Here is a 22,566-nt window from a genome sequence, read left to right on the forward strand (position 1 = left end):
TCATTATATAATTCTGTGCAGTAATACAATGTACAAATAATCTCTCTGTAAATATTACAATCCATATAATATTAATATTAATTAGATTTATTCAACATAAAATACATTCATGGTCAGTGAAGGCGTCAGTCGCTCTGCAGAGGTCAAACACACACAGACTCAGTGTTTGACTTCGGGGTTATTTCAGGGTTTTGGTCCAAAATTGATGTGGAATAAAAACGCTTATTTGGATGATTTTTTTGGTAAAAGCACCTACATATGTATGTATCTGCAGCCATGCCACCAGGGCCAATAAATTCAGAACTTTTCATTGACAAGGATCCAAATATTTGAGGAACACTTTAAAGGCTGTTTGGTTTTCCAGGTTTTTCAAGTCTCTAAATATCTGCCGTGCACAAAATCAACGTCACACCATGCTCATTGTTGTCACCACTGTCCGTGCATGAAGCCAGCTTCAAACCCACAACACCACATTTTCAGACGACTCAGAGAATCAGGAAACAAACAATGAAGAAATGAGATAAAGGCAGTTACCATGGAAACACAGCACACAGCTGACTTCACCAGAAGCCTGGATTGACCCCGTCACTGACGAGAAGAATAACGTCTCCAGATACACTGAAAACACACAAACACACACAGGCACTTGCACCTTTACACGACTCCTGCCCTTTAAAAACCTCATAACTCTCACTTTAACACACAAGGCTGTTCAGATACAAGGTTTCACCTGTCACATTCATTCAACATAAACTTTACAATCAGTGATTCATTTATAGATTAACTGTAGTCCCTTCATTCAGGTTCATCACCTAAACAACCATCCAATCAGAGCTTATCATCTTTGTCATGTGATTGGACAAAGTGTCCCATTGAGCTGCAGCGAACCAGGAGAAGTGCAGACGGTGTCTCCTTCTGAGTCGTTGTTTCTGCAGAGTAAACACTGAGCTGCAGCCAGCTGTCAATCATCAATAAATACGTGCAGTTATTCCATCAGGTGTCTTTGTCGTCTGACAGGGTGACTTGTCTGATGTCCCCGCTGTTCGTCCTGTCCCTGGATGTTGGCACCTCCTCGTACGGAGGTGGGGGGTTATCAGGACTCTGGTTGCACAGGAGGGGGTGCTGACTGCCGTCCGATTGGTTGTCAGTAGATGATGGGTGACAATTTGGAGCCTCCTGAGCTAATAGGAGCTGAGTGGGTCCAGGTGCAGAGCAGGCGGGGAGGCGCTGCCCCCAGCTTCCGTACACCGCCTCCTCATAGGACGGGAGGGAGACAGGAAGGCCTTCCACCATCAGGTCCAGCTGATCTGAGGAGCGGCGACTATGAGGGCAGAGAGAAAGAGAGAGAGTTAGTGGATGTGGGCTGAACAGGTGAGGCATTTGTTTCTTTTAAAAATGTATGCTTCAGAGGATCCAGATCTTTTCTGTCTGATGTCTTGAATAACTCAATCTGATGAGCTCCCTTAAACAAAGAAATGTAAGTACACTTTATTTTCAAATTTGTATTTAGAGATCTATAATTGCAGATATTCTGCAAGGGCTCATACATTCAATCCATCCACTATTTGTAATACAATGCCATGATGCGATATGATGTAATGCAACGGAATGTTATGCAACGTATTATGATAGAATTAGATACAATATGACGATACGATGCGATGCAATGAAATTTTATCCAATGCCATACGATGCCATATGATACGGTGTGATATGAATCCTTGCTGAACCTTCCTTACAACAAAAGCAGCCTTTTTATTGCATGGGCTGTTTATACATACTCTTTATAAATAATGCATAAACATAAAACTTGTGCAATATCCATCTTGTTCTCTGCCTCCCTCTTTGATTTTTCCCTCTGCATGCATTTTTTTTTTTGCACCTGTTAGCTCATTTACAACTTGAACAACACTCATAGCTTGTGTTGAGATGGGGGAGGAACAAGGAAAGAGGGGGATGACAAACCATCAGGAGTGTCTGACGGTAAGATTTTCTTGGTTTTCTTCCCCTTTCTTCACTCAACAAAACTTATTAGCTTGTTTAAACAAAGTGTAGATAGTTTTGCAATAATGATATCCATATCCATGATCTCAATGTGTTGTGTCAGCAGAGAGGGAAAAACAATTAGGCTAATTCTGTTGGGGCTCGTCAATACAAGGCACCAAACTTCTGTTTCTCCGCATGTAAAATAAAATTACTCGATGTCATACCATTTACAAGGTGGAAGCTGTAATTTACTGGACAGATATTTATTGGATGTAGCGACATTCACATGCATTTAGGGCAACTAAGTGATTTAGTTGCCAATTTTCAATTTTGAGGCCATAAAGTTTGCTTCAAAAAACATACATCAAGTGAGGGAAGTCAAAAGCAGATAACACTTCATGCCAGTAAAAAAAGAAGGTATTGCTAATGCTCCATATTTGTATTGATTATCCATCATTTTACCAGACATAGTTATATCCCTGAACTTCAAATGTACTGTATGGCTCCAGAACAATCCCAGAAACCCACAAACAAAAACTTTAACAGTAGTATCTTTGGTTTTGAAGAGATGCAGGAAAGAAGCTTATTTCTTACCTTTGTGATTGACAGGGATAGAGGCGGGACTTGACGACCAGACAGGCAGTGGTGGTGAGCAGGAAGATGGACACGCCCACGGCTGTTGTCGCCATGCTGGGCATGGAGTCATTCCCTCTGTCGTTCATGTTTTGATCGTCTGAGAAAAAAAAGAAGGAAACAGACACAGATGTTGAGAACCAGGGCTTAGACAAAAATATCAAACATTTGCTTTTAAATCCTGAAAACCTGCAACTTTAAACATTTATGTAAAAACAGTTTGGGTTATGGAGAATTGGTTTGACTAAAGATGCAATATGAAAATAGACTATACAGGCTGTGTATTTATGTTTTTTGTTTTGTTCAAAGTCCCGTTTAGTCTTTGCTGGTCTTTTACACGTGTGACTTTGACAACAGGAATAGTTGTTTGTTTTTTGGGGGTCATTAGAGGTCGTGTGATAGGTGGTTAGTATCAGCGTTGTCACTACTCGCATGTACAGAGTCTGGGCCTGCTGTAGGTGTCAATGCTATTTGGGCTGTGATGGGTAGGTAGGTAAGCCAGAGAACATTGCAGGGTATGGTACAGTATGGTGGGCATTGGGATCCCAGTTGGAAAGGAGGTCTTGTGAACTAGAGCTAAATATCTGGCCTCTAATTGGACAAATCACCAAAAGAGGAGGTTCCCACTTGACACCTATCTAGTGCTGAGCCGGCTCTTGCTGCCCATCAGTCTACACGGGTAAGTTGTGGGGACCAAAAGGGGGCATGTGTTACAGTAAGTAGGTCAGGTAGTGTTGATGGTGTCATTTCCAGGCAAGCCTGTATAAATGGAGCCTTGGTCTGTTGAAGTTGGCGGTGCTGTTTTGTTTGCTCTGTAAACTGAGCGCCATGTGGTTATCAGTAGGGCATAGGGGCATGGCTAGCATAAGGGGCTCATCACTGAGCATTTCACGGAGTACTTCATCATGATTCAAGCATCTTGGGTTTATTTCAAATAAATAAAGACAACAGAGAATGTTAACCAAACAAGTTTGTGAGTTAGTGTGAAGTTTTCTAAACTTGGTTAGGGAGTAGGGCTGGGCAGTTAATTGCAAATGAGATTAAATCGCAATATGGCAAGCTACATTTTACAAATTGCAGACATTACAATATTTCTTTAACTTGAAATATGTCAAAATACCAGTTTAATACATTCATTTTTTGCAGCAGCAGCAGAGATTTTATGCACATTTTGCAAACAGAAGTGTCATTTTTTAGAAGGGTTTACAAAAATGGTCCTTTTTTGTGTTTGATGTATGTTGAGAAAAGATAATCCTTATTCAATAAAGCAATTGATACCAAATCCGCAATATGTAAAACAATAATTGCAATTAGATTTTTTAATCTAATATTGATGAAGCTTAGCATTAGTTCACAGAAGTCATACCCCTAGCCACAATTGGCTGTTAGCCAGCTGACACCACAGTTGTCTCCCAGCTCCCACAGCCAATCACAGTGCTTTCGCTGAACACAGCAGTCCATTAAAAGTAGGGCTGGGTATTTTTAAGAATTTCACGATTCAATTCGATTTTGATTCTTTAGGTTGCGATTCGATTTGATATTGATTTAAATGCTTCAATGTCGATTCAGTAAGAAGTAGAAATACACAAATAACCTGTTGACAATTTTTTAAATAATTATTTTCATACCCATTTGAACATATTTGGTAAGTCGCCTCACATTTTTGAGCAATAGAACATCTGAAAATAAAAATTTGCACAATAATAACTTATTTGTGCAGATGGAGTACAAAAGTAAAAAACATGACAGTTTTGTATAAACACTGAAAAAGTAAAGTAAAGACTATTTCTGTACTCTTGGAAATTGTGATAAACCTCACATAACATGGTTATGGTTGGTTGTTGTTGTTTGGTCTAGTGCGGCCTCCGTCCATACAACGCAAATCACACACACAGTGACCCCCACTGGCCAGGAGGTGAATGGATTCAGAGGATTTGCTGAATCAATATTGAATTGGGGGAGGAAATATTGCGATGCATCGATAAATCGATATTTTAACCCAACCCTAATTAAAAGATGACGTACTTCTCACTAATCCCTTAATCAATGCTGATGCATCACGCTGCTGCTGGCAAAGCTTCACCTCCACCCCAGCCTCCTCCTTTATAGCGTAAAGCTTTTTGCATTCTCATATTCAGATTCATGCTGCTATGGATTAATGACTTCTGAATAATTTGATTGTTTTCAATGCACACTGTCATAAATGTATTTATCTTTATGGAGGTTTCTTGCTTATGCACTCCCTGGAAAGTCAAAGCATGCCACTTGACTCACCCAGGAAGCATCTTTTGAGCAGAGCTTTCTCCACCAAGTAAAACTGTAGTAGATTTATCTTGCAATAAAATGGTTAAATGTATGATGACGAGTGTTCCTGACTAAATGTAGGTTATAATATAGAATGATTTATTGCTTGAATTTGTTGAAAAATACACAAGATGAAGAACCTAATAATAGTAATTGCATATGAAATCGCAATCGCAATACTGGGGGAAAAAATTGCAATTAGATTATTTTTGCATTCGTTCAGGTCTATTGGAGGGCATAGATCAAGCATCCAACACATCCCATTTCTGTGGCAAACATGCAGTATTTCAGCATTCCTTAGTCTTGGTGTATACTTCTGCACCTAATTTACACCCTGCTAGTTTTACTCTTATGTGTCGTTAACCCTTGTCCAGTCACTCCCTTCCTCTTTCATTGTCCCCTCCACCCTCAACCCTTATCCTCTGTTATCCAGTCCTTACTACTTCCCTCTATCTCATGACCCCTACCCTCATCCCTTCATGCAAGCCTCTCTTGTCATTTTAGTCATTCTTATGCATATAACAATAAACTATTCTAAATCCATGCCTTTATTGGCATTTATTCTGTCAGTGAAGAATTTTTTGTTCTGACAGATGTGCATGCTTTACATCTGATCTAATAAAGGTCAGGTCAGGCCAGGCCGAACCATTCATCTTAAGTAATTTAAGCACAGTGCAGGGTTAAGTGTAAAACAAAGATGGCTGCTTTTGATACAGAATGCTTTTGGGCATACTACCAGGACATGAGGAAAAAGTGGTTAATGTTTTTACAGAGACTTTCTGCATATGTTAGACTAAAGACTATAGAAACTGGATGTTGGAGCTACCTTTGCATCTAGCATTACAGTTAATGTTGTTGCTCTGATTACTTAGAGCTTCCAAAGGCATTCTGTAACCGTCTGCTGAGAACATCATAAGGGGAAAAACAGTTCTGATCAAAAGGATGTTTTACTGTAATTTGTTCATTTTTCTCTGGTTTTAAAAAGGCAAAACATAAATAACTTAAAGGGCAGTGATGTAAAGGAACATCCAGATGTGCACGTAACAGTGGAAAACCCGTGGTTCTCAAAAATAGATTATCAAATAACAGATCAATAACAGGAAGGTTTGTATGTCTTCCTGTGGTTGCTTCTGCCCGTGACAGCAGACTGTGGCAGAGTTCCATGAGGCTCTGACAGCATCGTCACAGAGGAAGTGTTTTGCTGGTGATTACAGTGGCTTCACCCGCTTCCTTGTTGCATGTTCTGACTTCCTGTCGCCGATGGTTTCAGTGAATGGTGACAGGAGGAAGTCAGAGCTGGTCTGAGGAGAGGAGAGCTTCTTGTTCCTGTGCAGAGGGGAGTCAGTGGGTGTCTGAAAGTAGGTCAAATGATAAACTTGATCTGCTGCAGCTGGGTTCGTCAAAAAGGTACCGAAACGCTCTAAAGGGTTAATGATGCTCCAGTTTAGAGCTGTGACGGTAAGATGACACCCAACACCACCCAGGATGTTTTAGAAACACGACTTAAAGGTTATATTTTCTTCTGGTCTGACAGCAGACTATGTGTCACGAGAAGACAGTTTAAACTGTGCTGTGAACCTCCACATTGCCTTTTGAAAGTTTATTTGCTTTTATAAAGTCTTAACAGACATGTGTGAGCATATTTAACCCATATCAAAGCAGATCATGGTGATTAAACCTGTGAAACAACAACAACAAAGGTGCCGCCTGTTTCCTTACACTGATATTAAGGACACTGTCATAAAGTGGTGGATCAGCCTCTAAACCATCTGGGTCACTGTGGTCATGAGTCATTAGTTCTGTAGATGATAAACTCATCCAATCAGACGATAACAGAGGGCTGCTGGGAAATCTAAAGATATATTAGAGACGTCCTCATTCATCAGTTTATGGTTAGTCTAACAGTCACAGATACATGATGATCCAAACTCAGAAACCTAAGAGAGCTAACTGTCCCTGTTTGAGCTTCAACATTTATTTAGCAGGGAAAAATCTTAATTAGATTAGGATCCTATGAGTTTCCTGGCCAAGACGAGCAGCAGCTCATTTTACAGTTATAAACATAAAACAGGAAGTAGTGCAAGGACGCAGGTCAAATTTAATCCTCAGTCACAGCAGCAAGTTGTTAGAAAAAGCATCCGTGCATCTTCCTCCAAGACATTCAATCTAAACATAGCATTCAATGAGGGGCGCCAGGTCGCACCGATGCATGAAGGATATCGACCCTCAAGCAGACAGCTTGGACTTTGAGTCCAACCCGTGGCTCCTATCTTGCATGTCATTCCCCACTATCTCTCCTCAGTTGCCCACTCCATCCTCTGTCATACCAAATAAAGGCATCTGCAGTTAGCAGATTGATGAATTATGCTGCTAATGTATCTAAACTGTTCCACAACTTTCATGCAATCTCCAAGCACTTTTAAATGTAGAATTAGAGCAAAATCCACAGAGTACAGGCAGAAGCCTTCGCCTATAGCAGTGTTGATTTTGTCTACTAAAACTATGACTTAAAATGTTTGTCTCTAGCCTTTTTTTCCATGACAAAAACTAGACTAAGACTAATAAAAATAGGTCTGTGATGACTAAAACTGACAAAAAGTAAGTTAAGTTTTCGTCACGATGACTAAAACTAGACTAAAATGTAATGTTGTTTCTGTCGGACATTAAAAATCTGTGATATTTCTCCACCGTGAGTAAATCTGTCAAAATGCAATGCATCTACATCTCTATTGCCCCTTAGCAGTAGAAATAAGAGAGCCCTGGTTTGGCAGAGTGCAAAGAACACACTACCATGACTTGGAAGAAAAATTAGGCAAGAGAATAAATGCTTTGACTAAAAGTAAAGACTAAAACGTGAGGACTTTTTATGGGCTAAAACTAGACTAAAATGTTTTTGAGGTTTCGTTGACAAAAAACTAAAAAAAATTTCATCTGAAGACTAAGACTGAGACTAAAATTAAAAATAGCTGCCAAAATTAACACTGGTCATATCCTTATACATAATAAGCCACTGTAGGCCTACTTGGGTTGCTTACTCTACCAACAGAGCTAAACTACTACCCTACAGTCTAAAAACTAGTGACCCTAATGCCTTGAGCCTCTCATCCTGAAACTGATTTATCATTAAAGAGGCAATTATTTGCAGCTGAACTCCAAAGTTGAAGAAACAGATGTAAGGCTGTCCACATTATGAAGGCTGCTCCTGTGTTTTTGACTCTCACCTCTGACAGGGACGCAGGCAGGGATCGGTGGCCTCCACTTCCCATGGGTGCACTTGGACACACGGTACTTGCTGTTGATGTGGTACCCCGGCTCACAGAAGAAGTGGATGGTGCTCTTCAGGTGGAAACCTCGACATGGGGACGGGTCACAGCGGAAACCTCCATGTTCAGGAACCAGAGGGTGGGTGCAGTTATTCCGGCCTGCGAGCACACACCACATGAGAATAAAGACTTTTTAGGAGTTTTTGACAGTATTTTTGGGTGTGTTTTTCCTCTGAATTCAAACTTTTACCAACATTTGCCCATTCTCTCTGTTTTCATAATATTTTCTGCACCTTTTCAACACTGCTTCACATACAATCACTGATTTCCTCTCAGAAAGATGCCAGCAACTCAAACTTCAGTTTTCTTCAGGAGAAGTGATTTTATTTGAGTGTATCTTTTAAACTGCCAGCTCATTTCATAAAGAGGAAGTTGTGAATTGGCTTGATAATCAGGGCTTAAACAAACCGCTTCTGGCTGACAAACTGGAAGGAGTTTCTGCTCTGTTTTATGATGATGAGTAATCACAGCAGCAGTAAATGTAGTACATTAAACAGTAAAATGATATCACCAGGGTTTAAGAGCAACAGACTTTACAACTGTGACCCAGAGACCCAGATAAGAATGATAGTCCCACACAACATAAACCTAAAGAGGTTAAATGAGGTGAAAGTCACCTACAGAAGGCCTCGCCTGTGTCTGATATTTGTTGTTTCAGCGCTTTGTGAGGGGAGGAGCAAGAGGGGACACTTCAGGGTGAGACGGTGATGGATGGGGAGTGAGGTTGACAGCAGCTGAGAGGAAAACTTTTATTGTGAAAGGTCGGAGAGGTGATGTTTTGACTGTAAACAAATGCTGACGTGTGAGTGAAAGGCTCTGCAGAGGCTCAGAGATAGTTTAGATACAAACAGACGAGAGATGGGTAATATGTCAGGGTTTAAAGATGTTTCTTTTCAAATAAACTACAGGGTAAAACAACTTTGTTTATGTCCATACAGTTCAACATGATTTAAAGAGAAACAGAAAACAGGCCTGGTGCTCAGAAAAACAAGTAAAAACCACTAACAGTAACCTTCTATACTCTTGAACACTTCAGTTGGATTATTATAAGAAATTAAAGCTTTATGAAGAGCATATCATTAATTTCCTTCAACTTATTAAGGCAGCATTTATACTTTTAAGCTCAAACGCAAATAGGAATTCTTAATTTAACAAGCTCAGAATAGAATTAAAGCATATTTGATCCACTTTTCCAACACACTGAACACAATTTAGCTGTTACAGAAGGAAATTTGACTTACATTTAGCAATGCATCATAATAGAGTTTTACAGAAACAATTACAGCCAATTCAAGTCATTTATCTCCTGCACAGACTAAAGCATGTACCAGTGATCCAAGATAGTATATCAATGTTTCTCTTTCATATTGTATTTGGTGCACAGCTCCTCAGGTTGAATTGCTTCTTGGCTGATATTTTCATATTTTTTTCATGTTCATACTTTGCCAGCTTGAAATTGACTCTGGGGCCACATTTAGTGAAGTTAGGGGCTACATGTACCTGCCAGTCGCCTAATCCTGGTCGGTTAGGGAATGGCAGGATGTTTCAAAAAAATATTTGAAGGTGATTGGACAGACTTTCTGTCTGTCATATTCATGACCGGCCAATCAGAATACCACGATAAATGGAGGTAGTAGACACGCACAGCTCCGGTTGTAACCACAGTTTATGAACGATGGAGCTTACTGGCGGATAAAACCAGCACCGAGGCCGGTTGACGTGCAAATCATGTTCTCTGTCAAGAGAAGTTTTCAGTGCAAGTCTTTGCTCTTATTTTAATAAGGAAATGTGGCCTGGTGCTAAAAAAGCTACTGCTATGCTACTGGGGCTAAGTGCTACACAGGCAGCAGCTATTACCATCTGCTTCCAGTACAACAAAACCCCGCCTCATGCTAACGCCTCATTCTCCTTAAATCACGGTGGTTGATCACGTCTGCTTCCAGATTTGGCACAATCATTTCAGATTGGAACTTTGCAAGATGGATTTGCTTGACGACAGACGTGGAATCTGACCAGTCCATCTCTTCTGCAAGGTTAGTCAATCATTCCACAGCACACACTCCAATCTGCCGCCTAGTACTCTACGCTACTACACTCTAGATGCACCTAGGCTCAGATCGACCCAAACAGGAACTAGAATGCACAAAGCATCCAGCTGATTTCAGAATATTACACAACACACAGACTTCTAACTGTAGATCTTATCACTACATCAACATCACAACTAGCAGCACCAACATCAGCTGATCAGCCACAGAGGTAACATGACACCTTGCTAATGAACTCATCAAAAAAGCAGACCTCAGACCTTTTATATAACACTTCCACGTTGAACTTGTTGTGACCACATGAACATGTACTTCTCCCATGATCTTATGATATCATACATCATGTGAAATATGATATCTCATGATCAGCATCTCTGATCCATGCTTCTTCAGGGAGCATCTAGAGGGTAAGAGTGTACACCATCAGTCTGAGCAAAACCACTGCTCAACACTGCAGACGCTGAAAATGGGGAATTTAATTATATGCTTATTGAACACAAGAGAATCTAGTTAAATTTTTAATCTAAAATTATTCTTATATTTTTTTTCTTCTTTATAAGAAATGTTCGCATTATCAGTTGAAATCAAACCCAAGATCCATTTGATAGAAATGTGATAAAAAAACAAAAAAAAACAAAAACAAAGAAATGTTTTACTGCTCCTGACCCACCTGACCTTAACTCTAACCCCTACCCTAACCAGAAGAGTGATCTGATTTCATGGGATAAAAGGTACCAATTACCCGGGCCCACAGCAGGGAGGGGCCCTTAGAAAGCCTGCAATAAAAAGTGTGTTTTAATTTTTTTTCCAAGTGATTAGTGCCATTATTGGATCAAAAGAGAAAAAATGAATTGATCAACAGACTGAAATTTGTATCAAATAGAGTAAAATAAAATACTGAGGGGCTCTGCTCCCCTCTTAAAAATGTCCAAATGGTGTAGTCCAGCGCTGCCAAATAATGCAAGTAAATTTAATTTAACCATAGTAAAAATATTGCTCATAAATGGGGAAATTATGGTTTAAAAATACATTAAAATGCATAGATATTTGTAAAAATGACACAACATTTGTTGTTTGGCTAGTTGGTTAAGGGGGGTCTTATGTAATATTCTTACTGGGGGACCAAAATCCCTAGCTACGCCCCTGTCTGATTTTATTGTTAAATTTTTTGCATTTATCAGTTGAAATTAAACAGCAGCCACTCGACATTTGGTAATCTATTGATTTTTCCTGTCAACATCTGTAGACTAACTCATGTCTGAGTTGCAGAAACACATTGGCAATGTTTGGAAAAGTGGGCGGAACTGTTGAGCAGCGAGGGAACTCTTACTTCTCAACAGCTCCGCCCACTTTCTCAAATGTTGTCAACGTGTTTGTGCAATGAAGACGGCTTCCTCTCGTTTTTGGTTAAAATTATGACTGATGGTCATAAAGCTTCTGGACTTTCTGATAACCAATGATTACTAAAATTATGGAGGTTTGACCATTTAAAAAAAACACATGGTACAGAAGCCTTAAAAGGCCAAATATTTGCATATATTATTTACTCCGTTTCCCATGATAAATAATTTCTGTCTGTTTTCTCGTGATCTCGACTGACTTTTCATGTTACAAAGGGATAAAACTGTTTTTTTTCCTGTGATAATGAGTTAATGTATCCCCTGATCATGGAGAAACAGAGTAAATAATATATATATATATGAATACATGTCCCTTTAGGGCTTCCATATCATGTTGTATTTAAGAGTGTAGAAAATGATGACAACCTTAATAAACCAGCGCTTTTGTGTTATTTACAAATTGTGTATGAGTTTGTCAGCATTGTTTATAATTGAAAACAAAAAATACTCAGTGTTGGATGTTTTAGACTTCTATTTTTTGTTGATATTGTATCAAAAAAGCCTTAATATGGTGTGATTTCACCAGAATCATATCAAAGTACATTATTCTAGTGTGACAACTAGTTTTTAAATTTATTTACAGAAAAAAAAATCCAGATATACAGTACTACTACTACTACATATCACTGTGCAGAATTTTGAGGCATGTTTGGGCATGTCCTTGCATGTTACCAGGGCCATGGGGAAAATAGTTTGTTGAAAAGATAACAGAGGTCACACCTTCAAGGTGGAGTTTTGGGTGGATGTAGAGAGAAAGCATGGCCTAGGGTACCACGTAGGAGCATAGCTATGAGCCTCTGGTTGTGTTGTGGATGCTCAGAAGGCCTGAAAACTGCTGCCACTCTCTGTGCCTACCACCAGGGATAAAAAGGCCCACGTCCTCACCTCCAGTCCCATACTGTGGCACATCAGGCCCCATAACCGCCCAGCCTTTCAGCAGACATATGAATACACACTGCACACCACAAACACTGCCTACATTTCCTCGCTCATTCAGTGAAAAAACCTCCGTTTTAAAACTTGCTGACATCTTCTCTTTCGTCTTGCCCAGAGGGCAGCTTTGCCCGAGCAGCCTGCAGCATTACCCACTTCCTGTATTTCTTCACCTTCCACCTTAAAAGTCGTCGTCTGCAGATTTTACGTTTCCACTGTTTCCGTGGTCTCCAACAGCATCACATCATTTCTAGTAATAAGGCTTCAGCCCAGCTAAAGTTGACCTTTTCTTGTTTAAGAACATGAGCCATGTCAGGTTCTCTCTGTTAGAAAAAAGGAAGTCAGAGCTACATTTAGAACCGTGGCTTAGGGACTGCAGCTTCTAAAACCTGTTATGCCAAAAATATAAACTGTAAAATGTGAAATGGACGAGATAAGGCAGCTCGGAGGAGAAAACAAAAAAGACGGCTGGTTTGAGAGAGAGCAGACACTGAGCCGAACAGAACGTCAGCCCAGCTGCTAAAGTTCATTTCGTGTTTCACAATCAGTCATCATGAAGTTATAAAAGAGTGTGGGATCTTTGATATTTCAATAAAGGTGAGATGTTTTTGATTCTGGTTCAGCTTATGAAACCTGTCTCACATTTCTCAGTGAAATGAATGAAAATGTTTTCACAGACTCATTTTAAGAGTCTCAGTCTTTCGTTAGCCATATCTATGTTTTAATAATGTTTCTTGTTCTTGCTGACAGCTGTTATTATGACAAACCAGCTTGAATTTAGAGTATCTTTATGATTTGAATTAAAGCATTCTGTACAAACATGCAAGTTTCGTGGCCCTTAAATGTTGGAAAATTAAAAATGAAATGGGTTTTTTATCAGCCTCTGACCGCTGACTTATGAATGGAGAGCACTTTAAGGATGCTTACATTGCAGACATAAACCCCAAAAGGAAAAGGAAGTCTTGCCTGGAAGTTATTTATGTCTGACTGCTGTCTTCACCAAATTACAGAGAAACTCCCATATGCTGCCAGAGACATAGAGCGTCTATAGATGGTATAGACGATGATTGCTGAAGGGTTCAGAGATCAGTCTTAACCTGACTACTGTACATATACAGCAGACCCCTTTAACCATGGATAAACCCTGGACAAGATGTCTATGAGGGGTGTTTGTGTTTGTACTCCTTAAAAAGACAGCATAATTTGAATTGAATATGAACCAACTACACTGCATAATTTCATAAACATTAAGAGTAAACCTGCCCATACTCCCTGACAGATTTAGTCGTATAGTATCTGTTAATGGCATTTCAAAAAAGCCTGAATTTTCCGTGAATGAGCCCTTTAAAGTCAACATCCCTGAAGCCTGAGACTGACTGGAGATGTAGTTAGAGGATGGATGTTATAAGAGAAAGTATTATCAGAGGTATGGGGGGTTTATGTGGCGGTCGGGGTCAGAGGTCATACCAGTAGCGAGGAGCGGTGAGGAGGCCAGGAGGAGGAGTCCACAGAGCAGACAGATGCGTCCACATGGAGACTGAGCTGTCGCAGACATCAAATCAGCCTTCCTACAGACAAAGACGAGATAGAACCAGTAAAAAAACCAGAAGAGTGCTCGAGGTTTCTTCGAACAGAAGCAGAAGTCACACCTCTGTCACCCCCACTGTTAAAGATTTCAGCTCTATTTTAAACCTTTAAACAGAAAAGTGACAACACAGCTGTGAAAGATAGGGGCCTCCATACGTCTTCAGCTGTGAATCACTTCTGTACCATTTGCATTAGCCCGAAGACAGACGGAGCCGAGCCAGCTGTCGTCTACCTTCACACAGCCGCTGAGTCTCCTGCTGATCTCAGAGCAGCTGAAACCGTTTCAGAGCCCCGTGTTTGTTTAACAAACACAAACCTGAAATTTGAACTGGCACCCTGCTGCCAGAACCTTCCAGGAAAAAAAAACCCTTCAAGCTACAGCAGGATCCAGCATGCAAACTCAGATAACAGCCATATTATTTCAGCTTTAATAACATTAATACATTACAAATAATCAATTTAATTCACTGTAGTGATTTAATACAGACGCCCTGAGCAGATAGACATCCAAACATTTCACTGCTGTTCTTTTTTCTGCCATACCAAAGGAACTTTTGGTTGTTTTTACCAGATCTTCAAATATTTATGTCATTATCTCACAATGACGAGGCTGGTTTGAGGATGAAATTGACTCATTGGCACAGGAATCCTCCACTGTAATCCTAAGATAACTACAAATGTGAGACTTCAATTTACTCGATATGCGAGGCACAGACAGCTGTGATCCTGTAAGGCCTGTGGCTATGTTGAAAAATTATTTATTTTAAAAAACTAAATTGTAACAACAGCTGATCTGTTTGATTCTTTCTCGTTGCCTCTTCCACTAACCATCAGCATACGTCGACTCTGATGGTCAAAGGTTACTGAACTTTTCTGGTACTGAAATGTAAATTTAGCTGTGGTAAAGCAACAATATGTAGATTTTTTTAAAGGGAAGGTCTACGTTAATTAAGAATGGGGTCTTATATTACCTCAAAACTTCCAACAGCTTTCAGAAACACAGAAATTCTGCACACATTTGCTTTAATAGTTGGTGAAACTTTAGTTAACTTAGTGCCAAAATTCAAATAAAAAGAGTTGAAAAAAAGAGAGAAATTCTTCATTGTTATAATTCTTACAGGATGTGTTCTCTTAGGTTGGCTGTCATGACAGAGCGACTGTGACTGACATGTCTGGTTTGGAAATGTCCCCGTAAAAGTATGCCCCGTGATGCAGCTTGGACTGAAGCTGCCGTTCTGTTGCTGTATCTCATTCGTGTTTTGTGCAGCTAAGCTGTGATGGATCATGATCTGTCCGCCAAACATGTAAGTCCAAGTTTTAGCCATTAAAAAGTCCTCACATTTTAGTCTTCACTTTAAGTCCCATATTTATTCTCTTTACACTAATTTTATAAGCCATATTATCAAATCAATACAATGATAGTATTGCTCCATTACCACTGAATTTACTCTAACCCTCAGATGCCTGTAAAAACTTGTTACACAGACTGCGTTTGTGATGAAAAATGGACACCATATAGAAAGAGCACCAAAAAAAAATTATGTGTTACGACTTTTTCCCCACTTTTTTTGGCATTAGTTTTTCATCAGCTTGGGACCTGATCATAAATATCTTGTTTTAATTCATTACCCTTTAACCCTTTAAATGCCAGATTGATTACTGTAAAGAATCTATGTACAGAGACGTGGTTTAGAGACTTTTATTTTGAAAATTGACTTGGAAAAAGCAGCTATTCCCGCTTCCTGTTTTACCATATTTTCACGCTGTTTACTATTCTTCATGCGGTCTCCAACGGTGCACAACTCATTGATGATGAGAGTTGTGTTGCGCTGTAAGATTAACACAGTAAATATAAGATTATACTCTGTTTCCATGACGTTATCTTAACTGTTTAAGGTTTATATTCTGATGTTATTTGCTGAATATGTTTAGTAAGTAGCTTCTGAATGCTAAGCTAACTAACAAGCTTGCTAACTTCTCTGTGCTGATCACTAGCTGTGTGCGCTCATACAGATGTGAGTTCATTGACAAGTTAGAACTGTTTATGTCTTAATATTTCTTTAGAAAGCATTTAATACTTAAGTTGACATTGCTATAAGTGAAGAAACTAATCAGGCATATTCATTTGTGCCTTATGTTTATTTCAGTCACTAAAGGAAAGCACTGATTTGTACAACCTCCATCGCTTCAGTAAAATATTAAATCCATCTGATGACTCTGTGTTCTCTAACCGGAGCCCCTGTAGTGGTCAATAATCCCACAAACCAGTTTCAGGATATAATATCCAACAATTGCTTTAAACTTACATTTTTTAATGTAAAAAACCCCACAAAAACTGAATTAATTTCAATAAACTACCTATATATTAGATTTCCTAGAAAGGGTTATCCCAGCTTTGGATGTGTCAGTAATGAGCATCAACTTTGGGTTTATGCATTATTATTTTTTCACTCTGAGATATGAAAATAGCAATAAAAATATAAACTTTAAAATACACTGGAAAAAATACAGGCACACCTTAAATGCTCTCTTGCCTCGTCTCTCCTTGCCTTTTCACAAACCTAGACATGTTGGAAATATCAGGGACTTAAAATCTCAAAAAAGTCCAGCTCTAACATTTTAGAATTGTCTTAGTCTCCTTGATAAAAACTAAACTTCCTTTTTTTATTGTAGTTTTTATTATCTAAAGCATTGGCTCTTTACTGGTCTAGCCTCAGTAGCCACCTCCTCCTCAGTAAGGAATTTGACGTACTAACGTATCAATTAGTTAGTTTTCACAGGAGGAGTATCTCTGTTAACACTCTACAACAAAAGCATCAAATGTAACACCTCCACAACACCAAACTCTGCTCCAGCTCTCTGCACCCAAACTTTTACAGTCCTGACCACAAACTTTCAGCACAGCAAGAATGAAACTGTCAGCATGCATAGTTTACAATTCCAGCACTGACCATATAGATGCCTGAAAGCACCGCAACCCAGCTGAAACACAAACAGATCACCACGATACCAAACCCTGGCTCCAGATGACTGACGCTCAGACATTCACTTCCTGTCAGAAACTGGTGCCAGCAGAGCCGACCTCTGTCAGAGTCAGGCTAAATGTCACAGCAAGTGTAGCAGTGCTCTGATGGTTTTATCTCAGGAGAGCAATCAGACATCTGTGGAACAGCGGGGGACGGCCCCCGCCTCAGAGCACCTGAGCGCACAGAGAGTTCTAACGCTGTACCTGTGGATTTAACCCTCACAGACACATAGAGGGTTTTAACGCTGCACCTACACCACGTTCCAAATTATTTTGCAAATTATATTTTTCTCTGATTTTCCTAAATAGTCGATGCAAACGACAGTCAATATAATTTTCAAGTCATCAACCATTAGAGCATAATTCAAATTTTATTAAACCTCCCAATGATAACTATTCTTATTTTGAAATATATTTAAAAAACCTCAAAATGGACTGTTTATTATTATGTTTATAAGTATGCACAACAGTTTCAAAACATTTTATAGATTGTAAAAAACTGAAAATTTGTTGAATTTGCAGCATTAGGAGGTCATATTTACTGAAATCAAAGCTATTTCAATTAAAAACATCTTAACAGGCAAAGTTCCATGTTAACATTGGAGCCCTTCTTTGATATCACCTTCACAATTGTTGCATCCATTGAACTTATGAGTTTTTGGAGAGTTTCTGCTTGAATTTCTCTGCTAGATGTCAGAATATCCTCCCAGAGCTGCTCTTTTGATGTGAACTGCCTCCCACCCTCATAGATCTTTAGCTTGAGGATGCTCCAAAGGTTCTCAACAGGGTTGAGGTCATGGGAGGATGAGTTTCTCTCCTTTTATGCCAATAGCAGCCAATGACACAGAGGTGTTCTTTGTAGCATGAGATGGTGCGTTGTCATGCATGAAGATAATTTTGCTATGGAAGGCATGGTTCTTCTTCTTGTACCATGGAAGAAAGTGGTCAGTCAGAAACTCTATATACTTTGCCGAGGTCATTTTCACACCTTCAGGGATCCTAAAGGGGCCTACCAGCTCCCTCCCCATGATTCCAGACCAAAACATGATTCCACCACCTTCTTGCTGACATTGCAGCCTTGTTGGGACATGGTAGCCATCCACCAACCATCCACTACTCCTCCATCTGGACCATCCAGGGTTGCACAGCACGCATCAGTCAACAAGACTGCTTGAAAATGAGTCTTCATGTATTTCTGGGCCCACTGCAACCGTTTCTGCTTGTGAGCATTGGTTAGGGGTGGCCGGATAGTAGGTTTATACCCAACCACAAGCCTCTGAAGGATCCTACACCTTGAGGTTGGTGGGACTCCAGAAGCACCAGCAGCTTCAAATACCTGTTTGCTGCTTTGTAAGGCATTTTAGCAGCTGCTCTCTTAATCCGATGAATTCTGGCAGAAACCTTCCTCATTATGTCTTTATCTGCACGAACCCATCTGAGCTCAGAATCAGCCACAAATTTTTTTACAGTATGACGATCACGCTTACGTTTTTGTGAAATATCTCATGTTTTCATACCTTTTCCAAGGCATTGTGCTGTTGAGCCTTTCCAGCAGCAGAGATCCTTTTTGGTTCCCATATTGCTGAAACCTGTGGCCTGCTTAATAATGTGGAACATGTGGAAAAGTGCATTTTGAGGTTTTTATTTAAAAAAAAGTAATAGTTATCATTATGAAGTTTGCTTGCTTAATAATGTGGAACATCTTTTTTTAGTAGTTTTACTTTAATTGGGCTCACCTGGCTAACTAATGATCACAGGTGTCTGAGATTGATTTCAGGGATCCAAAGAGCCCTCACCGACACATAGAGGGTTCTAATGCTGTACCTGTGGATTTAACACAGACACACAGACATGCATTGAAACACAAACACGGCTCCGTCTGTGCGGCTACAGTCTGCGTGGGAGAGGTGGCTCTTAGTCATCACTCGGCTCTCTGATATTTAAACTTCTGCGGTGATGTTTGTGGAGCTGAAACAGAGAGGCTGCAGGAGTATCGTGACAGCAGAAACATTCCTCTGAATTCATCTTCAGCTCTCTTTTATGAGAGAACAGCACGCCAACCATGATGCTGCTAAATTATAGGAGGGTCTACCATTAGGCAGAGAAAGGTTAAGCTCCAGGGGGCCTCAAGACAGTCATGATAGATGAACATCAAATATAAGATACACATTTAAAATTACATTAGCAATTAACACGCGCGTCCATTGCTCCACAGTCCAGTGTCCCTGTGCTTTACACTGCTCCATCCAAAGCTTGGCACTGGACTTGGTCATGTGAGGTTTGCAAGCAGCTGCTCTGCCATTAAAACTTGTTCATGACGTTACCGCTGCACAGTTTTGTGTTTGTATTAATGCCAGTGGAAGTTTAGCACTCTTCAGCGATGGAATCAGCAGAGTGTTGAAGACTTTTACACAAAATGCTTCCATACCTGTGGCGACAGGTCTGATTGAAACACCTGAATTCAATCATTTACAGGTGTGGTCAAATACGTTTGTCCTCTAGAAATTCTCTAGAATGTCAGTTTATGGGCACTGTTGTTTTACTTTACACCTAAATGACTAAACATGTATTGCTTCATCTGCATCTCAGGTTTCTATCGGTACTGATCGTCTTAGATAACAGAGTTTGTATACATCACTCAAAATTACCTCTCATGGTATTTCCAGTACATTTGGAATTCTGGCCTTTCTGGTGTTAAATTGTTTAGGGGTCAAGAGTGAATAAATAGGTACCAAAAAAGATTTTAATTATCTTATAAAGACTCTGAGGAGGATCCCTGGCCCCTAAAGCAAGGTCCAAAAAGCTCCAAATCGTCTTCATATCAGGGAAATTATCTCTATGGACATATTAAATCAATTGGTGCAATCAAAATGTTTGATTTGTTGAAGACGAACGGGTATTATATAGATAAAACGCATAAATATTTGTAATTTTTCTGCTCCATCTTGCTTAGACAAGTTAAAAAATTATGATGTGTGAAATTCAGTGCTGTTACTTGATTAAAAAAATGTAATCAAGTTAATCACTTCACTACATTGTAATTAATCATGATTAATCACAGCTTTTTTAATAGTTTATATTTTTAAAGCTTGTTATTGTCAAGTGTTTCTATAGTTTGGTGGAGAGACAAAATATAAACACATATTCACACTGTATTTATTGAAGTTTCTTATCAAAAACTAAATTTTCCCATTTTTTATGTGACATTTGAACATATCATAATATATAGAATACAGTCGTCTAATTTACTGAGGTTACCTGAACGTATCTTCAGCTCATAAAGTTCACTGATTAACTTCAATTTTGCCAATTCCACTGTGGATTTCTGGGTCTGTCTCCTCACTCATCACTACTGGCTGTGTCTGACCCTCTCACCTCTTCACCCCCAGGCACATAAACGTTCACACTGGAGGACTATGGGAGCACGCTGTGGTCAAACTTAGTCATATGATTAAATTACGTTATTATTTTTTTCTATGCATTAAGGTTTCAAAATTAATCACAAGCGTTACTGCGTCAGTGGTAACAGCCCTAGTTTAATTTTAAATTATGACGCTCTGTGAAGAGCTGATTTTGTCTATTTGTATATTTATATTTCACATTTCAGCACGTCCTGTACGTTTCAGATTGCAGCTTTGGTCTCTGGCTTTGTCCGCAGAAACAACAAAAACCCACTGAAATGTCTGCCTGGCTTCATCCGGACCCCATCTTCGTGATCATATGAGTAATGTTGGGTTCAAAGACGTGACGCATCAACGCCGACACACTTAAGATCACTACTAACAACAATCTGTCGAGTTTTTAAATGCCACTGTTCTGGCTGATTTCTGCCTGCACCATCTGGCTCTGCTCTGCTCTGCTGACGGCCGAGGGCTGCTCAGAATATCAAGATGACTTCATGTCTGAGGCGTCACAACAAACTGCTGCAGCTGCACTTCTGATAAAAACTCAGATCAACATTTTCTGGTCCCCGCAGCCTCCCTCATAAAGGGAAATATTCAGAGGGATTTATTTCAGTTGGTGAAGTGTAAAGGCTGTGGGTGAATTTCACCACTACAGTCCTGTGAGGAGTTCCCCTGGCAGCTTAGGGCTGTGCCCAAAACAGACGGTGCAAACTGTGAGCCTAAAGGCCTAGTCTGACTCTAGGCAGGTATATTTGAAAAAAATGTTTCAGATTGCAGCTTTGCAAAATGGATCTGTCTGATGACATATGTGGAATCTGGCCAATCAATCAACATTGCAAGTTAAGCGATTTCACACGTAACATGCATTATCCAAAGACAAACATCCTCCCAGTTTAGCTGTCCATTTAAGCTGCAAGATTCAAAGTCAGAACTGTACTCTTGCTTTTAAAATGCTGCTGCTGCATTTTTGAACGGTTGCAAAGAGGAGTTGTTTAACTGAAGAGTGTTTAAGTGTAGAGGGGAAAAGCAGTTTTCTAATGTTACCCTGGTTTCTGCTCTGTTCGACATCACTGGTGTGTGAATTATCCCTTTTATTTTCACTGCAACAGTTGATTTAACCCATCCTGTGCTTGTGTTAACTGGACTTTTGATGAACAGAGATGCCTGGGTGGACTACAGAGGTCACTGCTGCTTCATACAACTCTGAAGACATGATCCCTGACGCCAGCATCAGCCATTCACCTGCACTGGAAAGGATAGACCGCTATTGACTTAGCATGCTCTTTACAGCACGTAACATTACATTTGTAAGTTTTCATCTGATTAAGATGTCACAGAGTACGTAATGTTTGGAAATTTTGAAAATGAAGGAAGAAAATCTCACTTTTTAAAAATTCCTGTATGTCCTAAATCTTCAGGGGGCATTCAGGGTTAAGTAGGAAGGAATAATATCTCAGAGATGTTGAATGGCTTCTTCATTCACTGATTCACATCATAACAGCTACTGTCTGGCTGTAACGTGACCAGTTTTCAACCATCCAACAGCAACAGCTTGGTGTTGGACTTACAGACGACTGTTTTGTGAAGCTCTCAACAATGTAAGAAAGTCTGTCCAATATTTACTCTTCCTGGCGTCTTGCTCGGTCACTCTTATTCTCTTCTTAGCTTCATTCGTCATCGTCTTTTTCTGTCTCTCAGCCTCAGTCTTCAAATCAAACAGCTGAAGGCTGGTGGATGGACGAGCACTGCAAGGTGACCAGGGCACTCTGTGACACTGTACTCCAGCTGAGTCACTGGACAATCAGATCAACTTTGAAACGATTATTCAAGGTGAAAAATCTTTAGCCTAAAGTGGAGCCCCATGAAATTCAGTTTTAAAGTGACTGCAAACATTAATGACAACATCAGACAGAATGACAGCAA

General features: G+C 39.8%; 1 protein-coding gene across 1 annotated transcript in view; it reads right to left on the bottom strand.

The window, feature by feature from the left end:
* Window positions 1-22,566, bottom strand: part of zgc:152863 (uncharacterized protein LOC562658 homolog) — a 30,844-nt gene continuing 8,278 nt past the window's right edge. Inside the window, exons 2-5 of the mRNA XM_041809076.1 lie at window positions 14,095-14,195; window positions 8,145-8,345; window positions 2,581-2,719; window positions 1-1,321 (exon numbers count right to left, since the gene is read on the bottom strand). Coding sequence (XP_041665010.1) covers window positions 994-1,321; window positions 2,581-2,719; window positions 8,145-8,345; window positions 14,095-14,182 — 756 coding nt within the window. The 5' untranslated portion in view covers window positions 14,183-14,195 and the 3' untranslated portion in view covers window positions 1-993. The remainder of the gene's footprint in view (window positions 1,322-2,580; window positions 2,720-8,144; window positions 8,346-14,094; window positions 14,196-22,566) is intronic.

The sequence above is a fragment of the Cheilinus undulatus genome, linkage group 2 (genome assembly GCF_018320785.1).
Source record: "Cheilinus undulatus linkage group 2, ASM1832078v1, whole genome shotgun sequence".
In the NCBI taxonomy this organism is placed as follows: Eukaryota; Metazoa; Chordata; class Actinopteri; order Labriformes; family Labridae; genus Cheilinus; species Cheilinus undulatus.